The sequence below is a fragment of the Nyctereutes procyonoides genome, unplaced genomic scaffold (genome assembly GCF_905146905.1).
Source record: "Nyctereutes procyonoides isolate TBG_1078 unplaced genomic scaffold, NYPRO_anot_genome, whole genome shotgun sequence".
Taxonomy (NCBI): domain Eukaryota; kingdom Metazoa; phylum Chordata; class Mammalia; order Carnivora; family Canidae; genus Nyctereutes; species Nyctereutes procyonoides.
This window is the reverse complement of record NW_026575041.1, coordinates 3,021,682-3,037,321: the sequence shown is the minus strand read 5'-3', so window position 1 is coordinate 3,037,321 and position 15,640 is coordinate 3,021,682. Positions and strand designations below refer to the sequence as shown.

The window sequence follows — 15,640 nt, the reverse complement described above, 5'->3', positions numbered from 1 at the left end:
AGTAAGTAAATTGGGGTGCCTGGCTGGCTCAGTCAGCAGATTATGTGACTCTTGATCTCAGGGTCATGAGTTTGAGCCCTACGTTGGACATAGAGCCTACTTAAAAAAAATTAGTATGGGGGCATCTGGGTGGCTCAGTCGGTTAAGCATCTGCCTTTGGCTCAGGTCATAATCCCAAGGTCCTGGGATCGAGCTCAGTGGGGAGTGTGCTTCTCCCCCTCCCCTGGCTCATACTTACACTATCTGTCTGTCCCTCCCCCCCCTATCTAAAATAAATAAAATATTTTTTTAAAAATTAGTATATTAATACCTGTTTGCTTCATATATATATGTATATATATATATTCTTTATTCTATTAAGCTATTCTTGATGTATTCTATTCTTAGTGTACTAAGAATCAGGAGACAGTGTTGAATCAAATACCTTTTTAGCATTTATTGAGATTGTCATGTTTTTTCCTTTGTTCCATTAATGAACTATATTACACTTATGGATTTCCTAATATTGACCTAGTCTCACAGTCTAGAGTAAATCCACTTTGATCTAATTACAATGAGCAGTTGTTAGATTTATATACAATGAAAATTAAGTATCTGTTTTAGTGTCAACTAATTATGCCCATTTTTTCCTCTAAGCACATATTTCATAGAGAAGCAGGAATATTCCAAGAAAGTTTTTCTTTAAAGCTCACCAGTATCTCTATTTCATTCAATAGGCTGAGGACCAAAGAAATGGATTGATGGAACATCACTTTGAGCTCCGCGTAGAGAAAATTAAAGGGCTAGCCCCTCTTCAGGCAACAGTCTGGGGAGAAGCAGATTGTTATGTCCAGTACTACTTTCCAGTTCAAGACTCCCAATCCAGTGTGCTAAAAGGACCTGAGTTCCCTGAAAACGGTAGGTTTGGGAGGTTAGAGTTTCTCATTTTTGTATGGTTTTTTCATTGGCTGTACTTAGAATTTTTTTTTTCCTGAGTGAATTTTGTGTTCCTAAATGTTTCTAGTCTTAACCTGAGTAGTAGAGGAAATGGACTAAGTTTTTATTTTTCTTTTCTTATAAGTTATGTCTTGTAACTTATAAGGATTATAAGTGTTTTGATAGGATTTCAAATTTATGGAAAATTTAACAAAAATATCACAAAGAACTTCAATATACCCTTTACCTAGATCCACAAGTTATATTTTGCCCCATCTTACATCATTTACATACCTCCTCACTTTTATCTATGCACATACTGTTGATCCTCATTACTCACAGCAGTTATATTCTACATAACATAGCATTAGGAACACTGAGTTAGGGAATACTGAACCATTGCTCTTAGGGGAAATATGTACATATATATCTCACATAGATCATAATTGTAAATCCTAAAACAACTTATTCTAGTAGATTCTATTTTCTTTATTTTACAAAAGAGAGAATGAGGTTCAGAAATGTTAAGTGACTGAGGCTGCCCCAGTGACAATAACAAGGTTCATGTTCAGACCCCATCCAACTGACCCCAGAGCCAGGTATTCTTGCATTACACCACACTAGCCTCTACCATCTCCATCATCTGATCATCTGTGAGAGCTAAAACAGGAAAGCAGAGTGTCACTTTGTTTAAGCTAAGCTGGGAACAATGAAGTCAAGTGACTCAATTTTTTTTGCCATTCTGAGCATGTCCACAAATAACTGCAAAAGTGCTGCCATTATTGATTTTGGGGGTTCAGATAAGGGACTTATATCCAGAATATATTTTTTAAAATATTTTTTAAAAAAGATTTTATTTATTTGAGAGAGTGAGCATGAGTGGAGTAAAAGGCAGAGGGAGAAGCAGACTCCCCAGTGAGCAGGGAGCCTGATGTGAGGCTCAATCCCAGTACTCTGGGATCAAGACCTGAGCTGAAGGCAGACACTTAACCGACTAAGGCACCCAGGTGCTCCTAAAAAACTCTTACAAATAATAATTTAAAAAAATCTAATTAAAAAATATTCAGAAGATCTGAATAGACATTTCTCCTAAGATCTACAAAGGCCAGTAAGTATGTGAAAAGATACTCAGCATCATTAGTCATTTGGGGATGAAAACCAAAAGCATCACAGGATACACCTAGATGGCAATAATTAAGAAAACCAAAAACAAAGCATAGACCAAGAGGTGTTGATGAAGATGTAGAGAAACTACAACCCTTAAATATTGTCCGACAACAAAGGGATCTCTTTCTTCTGCATTATCATGAAAATTTTGGGGACCATAGCTACTAGAGAAATGGACTTTTGTAGAAATAACATAGAAGATAAAGATTCGGCCCCCGCCGCGGGTCGCAGCAGCTCGGGCGGCGGGAGGAGCGTCAGCGGCCCAGGCAGCCCAGCTTCGCGGAGGCTCTCGGCGCGCGGCGGCCCGCAGGCACCCGGCACGCGCCCGCCCCGCCGCCACGATGCCCAAGAGGAAGGTCAGCTCGGCCGAGGGCCGGCCAAGGAGGAGCCCAAGAGGAGGTCGGCGAGGTTGTCCGCTAAACCTGCTCCCGCAAAAGTGGAAACGAAGCCAAAAAAGGCGGCAGGAAAGGATAAATCTTCAGACAAAAAAGTGCAAACAAAGGGGAAAAGGGGAGCAAAGGGAAAACAGGCTGAAGTGGCTAACCAAGAAACGAAAGAAGACTTACCTGCAGAAAACGGAGAAACCAAGAACGAGGAGAGTCCAGCCTCCGATGAAGCAGGAGAGAAAGAAGCCAAGTCTGATTAATACCATATACCATGTCTTATCAGTGGTCCCTGTCTCCCTTCTTGTACAATCCAGAGGAATATTTTTATCAACTATTTTGTAAATGGCAAGTTTTTTAGTAGCTCTAGAAACATTTTTAAGAAGGAGGGAATCCCACCTCATCCCATTTTTTAAGTGTAAATGCTTTTTTTTAAGAGGTGAAATCATTTGCTGGTTGTTTATTTTTTGGTACAACCAGAAAATAGTGGGATATTGAATGTGGGAGGCTTTGATTGTCTTGGGTGTCAGCTCAACATTCCATAGACGGGGTAGTTTTTATATCCTATAATACCAAGCATACTAAATGGCAATTTGGAGTCAGTCGTGCATTTAATATGTCTTGAACATTTTAAATTTCTTCTATTCCCATGTTGTTTTTGGTAGAATTGTTTCCTAAAGAAAACCACTCCTAGATCTTGGCTCTCCTTGTCAGAATTCTTGTGCACTCTGTAACATCTTGGTTGTGGTAGTCCAGTTTTTCTAGTAACTGTTAATGTGCTGTGCAAGATTGAAAATTTGAATATGTAGTGTATATGATATTAAATTGTGAATTAATGGGACTTAACAAAGTAATAACAGTGTATCAGCATTTGAAGATATTGGTACTTGATATACTGTTAAGGAAAATTTGCCTCCAAATTTTAAGCTGGAAGGTCACTGGAATAACTTTTAGAAAAGGATCACAACTACATGATTTTTTAGATTTTCGGTACGTACGTTAAGAATTGTGTACAAATTGAAATGTCTGTACTGATCCTCAGAACAACCAATAAAAAATGATGAAAGAATTTCTTGAAGCACATAAAAAAAAAAAAAAAAAGAAGAAGATAAAGATTCTGGTTCCAGGTCCATGACCTACTACCTCTAAGACCTTTGGGTTCACTATGTAACCTCAATATGTCCATATTCTGTCTATTAAGTAGTAGTAATAATAGTTGCTTTGTTTTCCTCACAGGAGTATTATGAGAATGAAATAGAATAATACTGGATGTTAACATACTGTCTTACTACATATAAAACACTAGATGTTGTGTTGGATTATACTGAATTGCTTTTCTTTTCCAAAGGAGTCTCTCTGAAGCCTTTCAGATCTGCAACCACACTCTGTGTTCCAGATCCCATCTTTAATAGTGAACACCATCACTCTCTTCTGTTGCCAGCTGAAGTTCCAGTGCAAAGGCTTCTACTGAGTGCCTTCTCTGCACAGGGGCTTGTGCCTGGAGGTGGAGTCCAGTTTGAAATCTGGTGCAGGTATAATATGAAACCAATTTTGTACCTAGGAAGGAAGTACAGAATCACAGAGCATGCTTCCTTTGACAGCTTAGGTTGAATTGTAAGAAAGTGAAGCAATTCCTACTACTTATTTTATATCATCTGGTTTGTTAGTGACTCTTCTCCAGATTTTACTGAAATCTGCTGAATAATTAGGCTCTTGGGAACAGTTGTATCTCATGCTTCTAACCACTTATTACATTTGGAAGTGAAATTCTATCAGTTTTACTTCCTACTGCTCTTAAATATTTTGGTCACCTGTTTTCTCCTATTACTGCCTTATTTGGTTCACCCTTATCATATCATGGCTAAATTACTGAAGCCTCCTGACTGGTCTCCCCACCTCTAGACTTACTTCTTATAATCCATTCTTCCCACCACCAAAAGAGTAGCCTTCATAAAATATAGATCCACTCATGTCACAGACTTTACATGAATACAGATGCTCAGCCTCCTTTACATTCCTACTCCCAAGAAACCAACAAAAATGACAAAGTATAGATATAAAAGAAGATAGAGCATCCAGAACAGAACTAGGGAAGAGTACCATTCACTTGCCAGAAATTTTTCCTAAAAAGTCAGATGAATTTAGGTTTGATTTAAAACTGATAAAAGAATGGAATGTTTTGGCATTCTTAGGAATGTCAAAAGAAGTATGGTAGCTACTAACTGATCCTTTAAGTTTAAGGGACTTAGGCCTTAAGCCATAGAAGAGATTGGGACTGCTCCACTTAGAACCAGTTTTGCTGCTACAGGGTGAATGCTCTCAAAGTGGCTACTCCCAGAAGTCCAAGTCAGATGCAGATAACCAGTTTGTAGGGAGCTGGGCTTTGTTCTGAACCCAGAGTATAATTTATGGAGTTCCTCCTCCACATGATGGGCAATAAATCCAGCAGACAAAACCACAGCTGTATACCACAAATACAGACCAGGCTTCAAGGATAACTCAATACCAAAAGCTGATACCTTGGGCAAACTGAATCGTTTTTCCACCTAATTCTTCTAACTCACAGCTTGTGCTTTTGTGGCTTACAGATACTATTATCCCAACGTGAGAGACCAGATGGTTGCCAGAGGAACCTTGCCATTATCAAGGATCTGTGCCATGGTAACCATGCAGCACCGTGAGGATGTGGGAATACAGACCTTTAATCTCCCTTTAACCCCCAGGCTTGAAAATAGGAAAGAACTGAGAAACCAGTCATCAGGTAATTGAAGACTGCTTTGTCTCTCCCTTTCGAATTCCATATACATAAATATCCCTTTTCTCTGTAAATACAGACTCTTCATATTTTGTGAGACTTACCTTTTTAAGAATCTACTGAAAACGAAAAAAAAAAAAGAATCTAATGAAAACTATGATCTACCTTCTTTTAGAAAAATGAATGAGTGTGTTATATGCAAATTTTGTCTACAATTTTAGAAAATTCATATTTCCATGGCCTGTCTGTATAAATGTGGCTTGTCTCATTTCACCTTTAACTTTAGCAAGCATTTAAGAAGCCTCACAGCATAAGTCCTAAGTGTTATGTAAGGTGTGCTCAGACAATTATTAATAATTCCGGGGCAACATGTGCAGATATGGGATTGGTGGAATACAATTAGCATGAACTGAGAATTCACTGTAAGAAAGGAAGAGGTTAAGATTTAAAGTTGAAAGAGATTCATTAGAATTTGGAGTTTTAAATTACATCCTAATTGTTTCAGTAGGATGACCTCCAGGTATGTAGACTTGGCCTCCTACTATACTTGCTTGCTTGAGAGTATCTGCCAAAGCAAAAGTTTTTATTTTACCATGACTAAGATTAAGTTATTCCTCCAGACTGTCACTGATCAGTTTGTCATTTATTTCTTAAAGCTTTCTCGGAAATATGATAATAGAAAGGTAGAATTTTTATAAAGGGCATATAAAGGGTGTTTTGGGTGGTAGTAGTAAAAGGATAATAGAAATGTAAGTGTGAAAACCTTTTAAAAGTTTAAAAAAGAAGAGAAGTGGAATCCATCTCAATTCTATAAAAATAACTGAGAGTTTAGGGCCACTTGGGTGTCTCAGTTGGCTAAGTGTCTGTTTTTGGCTCAGGTCATGATCTCTAGGTCCTAGGATTGAGCCCTGTGTTGAGCTTCCTGCTTAGTAGGGAGTCTGCTTCTCCTCCCTTTGCCTCTCCCACTACCCACCCCCCATTCTCTCTCTCTCTCTCAAATGTGAATTTAAAATCTTAAAAAATAATAATAATAACTGGGAGCTTAAAAAATCTGAAATTAAGTTCTGCCTCTGATAGTTGTGTGATTTTGGCAAGCATTTCAGTCTCTGAGCCATAGTTTTTTGTATGTAAAGTGAAAATAGTAACTTTTGTTCTGCCTTTACTCATCATAAAGTACAATAATATGAAGTGATTCTGGCCATGGACATTTTATCTCACTGCTAAAGTCACTTGTTCATTAGGATTGTACTGTTTATCCTCTTCCTTTTGACCAGGACTTGGGATTTGATACAACAGAAACTGTTCCAACTAATCTTTTTATCTTTTTCTTTTTCCCCTCATCCTTTAGGTTTACTGGATGTGGGCCTAAGGTACAGGCGTACTCCCAGGACAGCAGAGGGAGTTCTTGCTGCCCGAGCTGTCTCTATCTCAGTCCAGATTATCAGAGCCTGTGGTCTGCAAGCAGCAGCCAAGTAAGTCCACCTCTGAAAAGCAATCCTCATCTTTTTCCATTATAATCCACATAGTATATGAGGCTCAGCTATGTAAAACTTCCTTGTGTACAGTTTCCAGTTCATTAAGGTTTCTCTTAAGAAAGCATGTAAGAGTATGTGTGAGTAGCAAACTTTACTACTTCACCTCTCATTTTTCTAGCTTCTACCCCTTCAGTCTGTTTTCAACACGGAAACCGGTGAGCCTATGAAAACATAAGGCAGACCTTGACACACCTTTACTTAAAATCCATCAGTGACTTTTCATCTCATTCAAAGTAAAAGTCAAACTACTAGAAATGGCTATGAGACCCCACATGATCTGGCTCCTTTTTATCTTTATTACTTTATCTTCTCCTGCTCATCTCCCCTCTGCTTACTCTACTTCAACCACTGGCTTTATTGCTTCTGAACACACCAAGCTCATTTCCCCCTCAGGTAATTTGTCTTGCTATTTTTTCTGCCTGGAACACTGTTGCTGTGTATAAACAGCATGGCTCTCTTTTATCTCCTTCAGGCCTTTGTTCATACTTCTCTCTACCTTGAATATTCTTCTTCTTGTCCACTAAACACACTCCTGTTTTCTTTTGGCTTGGTAGCTTCTTTGCAGCCTTCCTTTATCTCTTCTTACATGTAGATGGAAGTGGCACTTTGTCCTTTGTCTTTTTTATTTTTTTAAGATTTTATTTATTTATTTATTTATTTTAGAGAGCAAACATAAGCAGGGAGAACGGCTGAGGGAGAGGGAGAAATGCAGGCTCCAGTGCTTGAGCATCTGCCTTCGGCTCAGGGTGTGATCCTAGGGTCCTAGGATGGAGTCCCACATCAGGCACCCCGCAGGGAGCCTGCTTGCTTCTCCCTCTGATCTCTGCCTCTGTGTGTCTCCCATGAATAAATAAATAAAATCTTTAAAAAGAAAAACTTTTGATGGTTTCCCATTGTCAGTAACTGGTCTAATTTTAATTGTGCATTCCTATTAACAGAAAAATAAAAGTTTAGCATATCTTCTAAATAACTGTACTTATTCATGTGTAAATCATTTTCATGTATTATAATTTATTAAATATACTATAAAATAACAAGCGTATATAAAACTTTAACATATGAGATAACAAATATAGAAGTTTTAATATTTTCTTCCGATGCCCCTTAAGTTAACCGTACACACTCTACTTTAGGGACTGCTGGTTCACAGGATAAGCTCTAACCTGCTCAACTTGGCACTCAGAGCCCTTCTTAATCTCAGTCTTGAAAGAAGAGTAAGTTATCAAAATGCCCAGGAGAACTGAAAACTATTCAAAGGGAAGAACAGGTGCAAATTCACAGAGGCATGAAACTTGTGTCTGTGGAGTACTTGTTCTGTGTAAGACCCAGCCAAGGTCAGAATCTGCAAATATGGTGTTAAATTAACCACTACTTAATTGTCAGAGACGGACTTGGCATTTAGATACTCAGTAGATGTCTAAGACACTGCATCATAGATGAGAAACTCACTAGTTACTCTCTCTGTGGATCATGGAGTAGGTCAGATCAGATGGCAGGCAGTTTGTTGTAAGCCCTGCATTTGGTCTGTGTTACCGTTGCAAGAAGGAAGGGTAAGAAGCCAGGCCAGTTCTGACACTATATTCCCCTGGTTGGGGAAATCCTACAGAATATGAGACAAACAAGGTATAACGGAAACAGAATATCACTAGAAATTGGATCCCTTGGCTTCTGGTCCCACCTGCATCTCACACTAGCTGTGCGTTATCTTGGGCTAGTTTCTTTACATCTCTGGGTCTAAGTTTCTTCATCCAAAAAATGGAAATTATGAACACCTTTCCTGATTTTATAAGGATCAGTATAAGATTAACAGTTATGAAGTCACTTTATAAACTACTAACATACAACTGATTAGTTCCATAATTAACATTACCTTTGTTAGCCAGCAAAATATAGTAAAATCAGAAATTAGTTTTATTTTGCATCTTATTAAAGAAAGGAATTATTGGTATCCAGAGAGCAGGTGCTCTGAAGTCAGCCTTCTCTTTACAAGAGACACCAACTCCCAGGGCACCTGGGTGGCTCAGTCGGTTAAGCATCTGACTCTTGACTTCAGCCCAGGTCATGATCTAAGGATCTTGGGATCAAGGCCCACATAGGACTGTCTGCTCAGCAGGGAGTCTTCTTTGAGATTCTTTCCCTCTTCCCCTCCATCTGCGTGTGCTCACTCTCTCTCTAAAATAAATAAATGAATCTTTTAAAAAGGAGAGAGGGAGAGAGAAATACCAACCCTCATCTTAAGTGCCAGTGGTCTTTCTGATACTATGTAGGCCAACTCCTTTCTTTCTTATTCACTTGAGTCTTTTAACTAACCTGATGTTTAACTGAGAATGAGTGGAAACTTCTATGAATATACATGGGTTCATTGATTTGCTGATGAAGTACTAGTGAAGAGATAATTGGATCAAAGGAAGAGATATTACAGTCTAGGTATAGATGTAGATATAGATAGGCACTTGATTGACAGCAGTGGCCCTGCTGCATTACTTTTTAAGTCCCACGAGGGTAAATATAATTATTTTGCTGCTTTTTGTATCTAGCTCTGAGCCCAGGGCATGATACACAGAGTAGATGCTCAAGAAATAATTATTGAGTGAATGAATTAAGGCTGGATTTTGGGTCCAAACCTTTCTTTCCTTCACTGCCATCTCTGAGAGTTTCCAATTAAGAGTCCTTTCAGGGGTGCCTGGGTGGCTTAGTCAGTTAAGAGTAAGCCTTTGGCTCAGATCATGACCCTAGAATCCTAGGATCAGCCCTACATCCCTGAGCAGGGAGCCTGCTTCTCCCTCTCCTTCTGCAACTTCCTCTGCTAGTGCTCTCTCTGTGTCTCAAATTTAAAAAAAAAATAAAAAATAGGGATGCCTGGGTGGCTCAGCAGTTGAATGTCTGCCTTTGGCTCAGGGCATGATCCTGGAGTCTCGGCATTGAATCCCACATCAGACTCCTGCATGGAGCCTGCTTCTCTCTCCGCTTAGGTATCTGCCTCTCTCTCTCTCTCTCTCTCTCTCTCTCTCTCTCTGTATCTCTCTCTCTCTCTCTCTCTCTCTGTCTCTCATGAATAAACAAATAAAATCTTTAAAAAAATTTTTTTAATTAAAAATAAATAAAAAACAAAAAGTCCTTTCATTACCCACAGACTTTGTATACATTATCTACTATAATTTTTACAATGCTCCTTGTTATCCTTGTTTTTTTAGCCACTACTGGCATTTGATTTATTTCCGTCTCATTTTTCCTGTGCATAATATATATTTCAGACTATGCTGTTGTGTAGAAATACACTAATCTATTAATGAGGATTTTAGGTTAATTTCATTAGAAATGAAAATGCAGTAAGCATATAATTACACATACATCTTTAGTATTTGTTGTATCCTTATGCTGTCCTCATTTTAGCAAAGAGGACAGTGAAACTTGGAAGAGTGTGAGTAACTTGTGCAAGGTCACACATTTGATTAAATGATAGAGCCAAGATTAAAACCCAGATCTGTTAACTCTGGATTACTACCCTCTACTAATGTATACCAAGTAAAATAAAGAAGACACCCCTTAAATCTCCTTTGGGGCTATCAGGAAATCCTTCAAGGGATCCCTGGGTGGCGCAGCGGTTTAGCACCTGCTTTGGCCCAGGGCGCGATCCTGGAGACCCGGGATCGAATCCCACGTCGGGCTCCCGGTGCATGGAGCCTGCTTCTCCCTCTGCCTGTGTCTCTGCCTCTCTCTCTCTCTCACTGTGTGCCTATCATAAATAAAAAAATAAAAATTAAAAAAAAAGGAAATCCTTCAAAAAGAGGTGACCTCTTTGGCGTGCCTGGATGGCTCATTGGTAGAGCATAGGACTCTTGATCTCACAGTCATGAGATCAAGCCCCACGTTGGGTGTTGACCTTCCTTAAAAAAAAAAAATTAAAAAGTATATAAAAAGAGACAACCTCTTTGTCTAAATGTCAATTTTATACTCTTGGGAAAGTTGGGATAAGGGAAATTGTCTCATACTATATTCATGCACGAGAGAATTGACAACTCTTTATGAGTATCAGTTAAAGATGGATAAATTCTGTCTATACTGAACAAGACAAAAACAGCCCCCAAAGACATCTGGGAACTGGTCTGACACTTGGAGCTGGGCTTGATGTTTTCGTGCTGAGCACAAACAATCTCACAGAACACCAACATCAGACAAAGCTGCTTTGCAACCATGATGAAGTGAGACAAAAATAAAGTTACTCTGTAATCTTGTCTAGTTACAAACCAAAACAAGGTCATTATGAAAATCACAAAAATACCTAACATCCCCTCATCCTGGCTAAAATGACTGATCACTGCTGCTTTACTAATTACAGCTTTAGTCTTATTGTAATCTTCCCTCCTTTTAGGTAGGATTCATCAGAACAGCAATCCAGAGCAAAGCCCCACTTCTTCTTTTTTTTTTTTTTAATTTAAGATTTATTTATTTATTTATTCGTGATAGAGAGAGAGAGAGAGAGGCAGGGACACAGGAGGAGGGAGAAGCAGGCTCCATGCCGGGAGCCCAACGCCAAAGCCCCACTTCTTGAACAAAGTTTGCTAACATGAATCTAGTGCTGTATAAGTCCTTTTTGATACCTTTGTACAAAAATTCCCCATGATTCCCCTTGGTGTATGTTCTTTCTCATCATAATGAACAGTAAAACCAACTTGTTCAACTACCATTGCTCCCTGGTAGTCTTTGGCTGAAGGTCATTGACAGTACAATTGGAGTGTCCTTGGAGTGGCACTCTGGTAAACAGGTGAATGTTGTCTTCCCGTACCCTAGGCAATCCAGCTGACTTCTGATACTACCTTCCCTACCTTCTCCCCTAACAGGGCTTTGGCTGAACAGGAACCCGCTCTACAGTTCAGTGCCACAGTTGGGGTCAATTCCTTTGTCACCACTCATCTCTCCTTCCTGCCCAAAGGAGAGCAGCGCCGAACCCGCCCTGTAGCCTGTTCCTTCTGCCCTGAGTTCTCCCATCATGTTGAGTTTCCATGTAACTTGGTGACTCAGCATTGCAGTGGAGAGGCCTGTTTCCTGGCAGAACTGTTGGAATTTGCAGAGGTCACTTTTGCTATTTATCATGAAGATACCAAGTCAGGTGAGCACCAAATGACTCACAATCAGAATTAAAAGGGGCTCTGTTTTGAGTGGTATAACTCTAGAAAATACATGTTGAAATTTTTAGCCCTTTGGTCAGTAAAGCCCTAATTAATTTCTCTATTTTGTTTGATTTTTCAGCCAGTGATATAACCAGTATTCGGTCATTCAGAGATTATCTGCTTGGAGTAGTAAAGGTTCCAACAAAAGAGCTGCTGGTCAAGAGATCTGGTAAGGATCCTGGATTATCACTTTCTAATTCTACCCCTTCTCATTTACTTTCCTACAAGAGATCATCTTGCATGGCTCCCTTGTAAGATATGCAGAAGAAAATATGACCCCTAACAAATGCTTTTGAATTCTCCCAGGTACGTCAGAAGTCATTTCCTAATCATTTCAAAAGTCTCTTAACAAAGTAAAGTAACTCAAAGCTTTGGACTGTCATCTTACTCCAGGAAAGATGATGATAATAGTGGTGGTGCTACAAATAATAAATATGATGATACCCATTACATTATGTAGCATTTTGTGAAATATTTTCTCAGGTATTATGTGAACCTCATTATAACCCTGCTTGGTGGGATACAAGATCTTACTATTTTTGTTTTACAGATGAGGAAACTTAGGCTCACAGAGTTTAAGCGATTTGCCAAAACCACACAACTAGTGAGTAGCAGCAGTGGAAATCAAATCCAGATTCCTCTATTCTTTTTTACTGTGCCCTCCTCTCTTACTGCGGAAGGAATAAACATAGAGGACAGCCACCAAGGCATCTGGATATAATGGTCCTGTCCTACTTAATGCTATCTCAGTGACCTTGATCTTTCTGGGCCTCAGTTTTCTTATGGAGATAGTTAATCCTAACAAGTCTACCAAGTAAGAGTTGATGAAATCAGATGTATAAGGTACTGGACACAGAGTAGGCACTCAGAAATGTCAGCTTTTTTTCTCTTGCACATCCTCCTCCCTAGGATTGTGTAATCTAGTTTCCAGAATTACACCACACATCTCCCAAATGTAATTGTGAATTAAAATTTGAGCAATACTCTAATAGGTATTTTCTATGCGCCTTCCAGAGAAAAGCCTGTACAACTTGGTATGTAGGGTTTCTCACTTATGTCACTTATTTGTACAATGTGGTAGCTATAGTAATTTGGGCAGGTCTCTGAGTTTCCCTTTTATCATCTGTAAAATAGAGATTATTCCAGTTATCAGGAGAATTAAATGAAGTGTTATATATGAAGCACTAAGAGTATATCTGACACAGTGGATACTCAAGAAAGAGGAGCTTTTATTATTTTGAAATCTAATGCCTGGTCCCTGATATATGTCCACTAATGGCAGTTCCTATAGTGGAAGACCTGGGACTAGACCCTGGATCTCCTGAACCATGCCTTTTCTACTGTATTTATGACATGTTAACAACATTTCACTTTTTTTCCTAAATGATGTGTGTGTGTTTTAATAGGCTCAAGTGGAATGAATTGGGATATAGGCAAGTTTTTATTTCCTCTCATTGTATTCCTCCTCTTTTCCATCCCTTATATAGACACAGTACTGAATTATGCATTCATAGATTCAGGAGGGTTTTTGTAGGCCCAATTTACTCATTTTGCTGATGAAGAAACTGAGGGCTGGAGAAGTGAATTGTGCCATGGATCATGAGGCTAGCTTTTTAACATACAGTATACTATTAGGTTCAGATGTACAATGTAGTGACTCAACACTTGCATATATCACCGTGTGCTTATCACAAGTGCAGTCCTTAATCCCCATCACCTATTTCACCCATCTCTCCATCAACCTCCCCTCTGGTGACCATCAGTCTGTTCTCTATAATTAAGAGTTTGTTTCTTGATTTATCTTCTTCTCTTTTTTTTCCTTTGCTCATTTATTTTGTATCTTAAATTCCACGTATGAGTGAAATCATATATTTGTCTTTCTCTGACTTATTTTGTTTAGCATTATACTCTCTAGTCCCATCCATGTCATTGCAAATGGGAAGATTTTATTCTTTTTATGGCTGAATAATATTCCATTGTGTATATATTACCACATCTTTCTTTAAAAGTTTTTATTTTAGTTCTACATAGTTTAACATACAGTGTTATATTAGTTTCTGGTGTACAATATAGTGATTCAACAATTCCATATATTACCCTCTGCTCATAATGACAGGTACACTCCTTAATCCCCACCACCTATTTAACCCATCTCCCTCCTCCCCTCCACCATGGTGCCATCTGTTTGTTCTGTATAGTTAAGAGTCTGTTTCTTGGTTTCTCTCTCTCTCTCTTTTTCTCCCTTTGCTCATTTGCTTTGTTTCTTAAATTCCACATATGAGTGAAATCCTTTGGTATTTGCCTTTCTCTGACTTATTTCACTTAGCATTATATTTTCTAGCTCTATCTATGTCATTGCAAAAGGCAAGATTTCATTCACATCTTCTTTATCCATTCATCTGTCAATCTACATGTGTGTTGCTTCCATATCTTGGCTATCTTAAATAGTACTACTGTAAACATAGAAGTGCACTGTATCCCTTTGAATTAGTAATTTTGTATTCTTTGGGTAAATACCAAGTAATGCGATTCCTCAATCATAGGGGAGTTCTGTTTTAAACTTTTGAGGAACTCCACACTGTTTTCCACAGTGGCTGCACCAGTTTGCATTCCTACCTACAGTGCATAAGGGTTCCTTTTTCTCCACAGCCTCACCACCACCTGTTGTTTCTTGTGTTGTTGATTTTAGCCATTCTGACAAGTGTGAGGTGATACTTCATTGTTATTTTCATTTGTAAGTAATAATAAACATCTTTTCATGTCTCTCCTGGCCATCTGGATATCTTCTTTGAAGAAATGTCTGCTCATATCTTCTGTCAATTTTTTAATTGAAGTATTTGTTTTTTGGGTATTGAGTTGTGTAAGTTCTGTGTATACTTTGGATACTAACTTTTTAGCAGGATGTCATTTGTAATTGTCTTCTTCCATTCAATAGATTGCCTTTTAGTTTTGTTGATTGTTTCTTTCACTGTTTTGGAGCTTTTTATTTTGATGTAGTCCCAATGGTTTATTTTGCTTTTGTTTCCCTTGCTTTAGTGGACGTATCTAGAAAAAGGTTTCTACAGTCAATTTGAAAGAGGTTACTGCCTATGTTCTCTTCTAGGATTTTTGCAGTTTCATGTCTTTAATCCATTTTTAACTTATTGTTCTGTATGGCATAAGAAAGTGGTCCAGTTCCATTTTTCTGCATGCTGCTGTCCTGTTTTCCCAACATCATTTGTTGAATTGTGTCTTTTTCCTATTGGATATTCTTTCCTGCTTTGTCAAAGATTAATTGATGTTATAATTTTGGGTTTATTGTCTGGGTTTTCTGTTTTGCTCTAGTGACATATATATCTATTTTTGTGCCAGTACCATATTGTTTTGGTTACTACTTTGTAATATAACTTCAGGTCTAGAATTGTGATGCCTCCAACTTTGCTTTTCTTTTTCAGGATTGCTTTGGCTATTCAGGGTCTTTTCTAGTTCCATACAAATTTTAGGATTGTTTATTCTAGTCCTGTGAAAAATGCTATTGGTGTTTTAATAGGGATTGCATTGAATGTGTATTGCTTTGAGTAGTATAGACATTTTAACAATATTCATTCAATCCATGAGCATGGAATGTCTTTCCATGTCTTTGTGTTGTCTTCAGTTTCTTTCATCAATATATTTTTTAAGATTTTTATTTATTTATTCATGAGAGACACACATAGAGAGAGGCAGAAACACGGG

The 15,640-nt window shown here is 38.4% G+C and overlaps 1 protein-coding gene and 1 pseudogene across 4 annotated transcripts in view; both read left to right on the top strand.

The window, feature by feature from the left end:
• Positions 1 to 15,640, top strand: part of C2CD3 (C2 domain containing 3 centriole elongation regulator) — a 146,828-nt gene that overhangs the window by 65,372 nt on the left and 65,816 nt on the right. For all 4 annotated transcript variants that reach the window (XM_055320669.1, XM_055320668.1, XM_055320672.1 and 1 more), the window contains 6 exons: positions 717 to 897; positions 3,814 to 3,997; positions 5,054 to 5,226; positions 6,569 to 6,692; positions 11,597 to 11,865; positions 12,006 to 12,095. In XM_055320669.1, coding sequence (XP_055176644.1) covers positions 717 to 897; positions 3,814 to 3,997; positions 5,054 to 5,226; positions 6,569 to 6,692; positions 11,597 to 11,865; positions 12,006 to 12,095 — 1,021 coding nt within the window. The remainder of the gene's footprint in view (positions 1 to 716; positions 898 to 3,813; positions 3,998 to 5,053; positions 5,227 to 6,568; positions 6,693 to 11,596; positions 11,866 to 12,005; positions 12,096 to 15,640) is intronic.
• On the top strand, positions 2,299 to 3,554 carry LOC129506722 (non-histone chromosomal protein HMG-14-like; annotated as a pseudogene).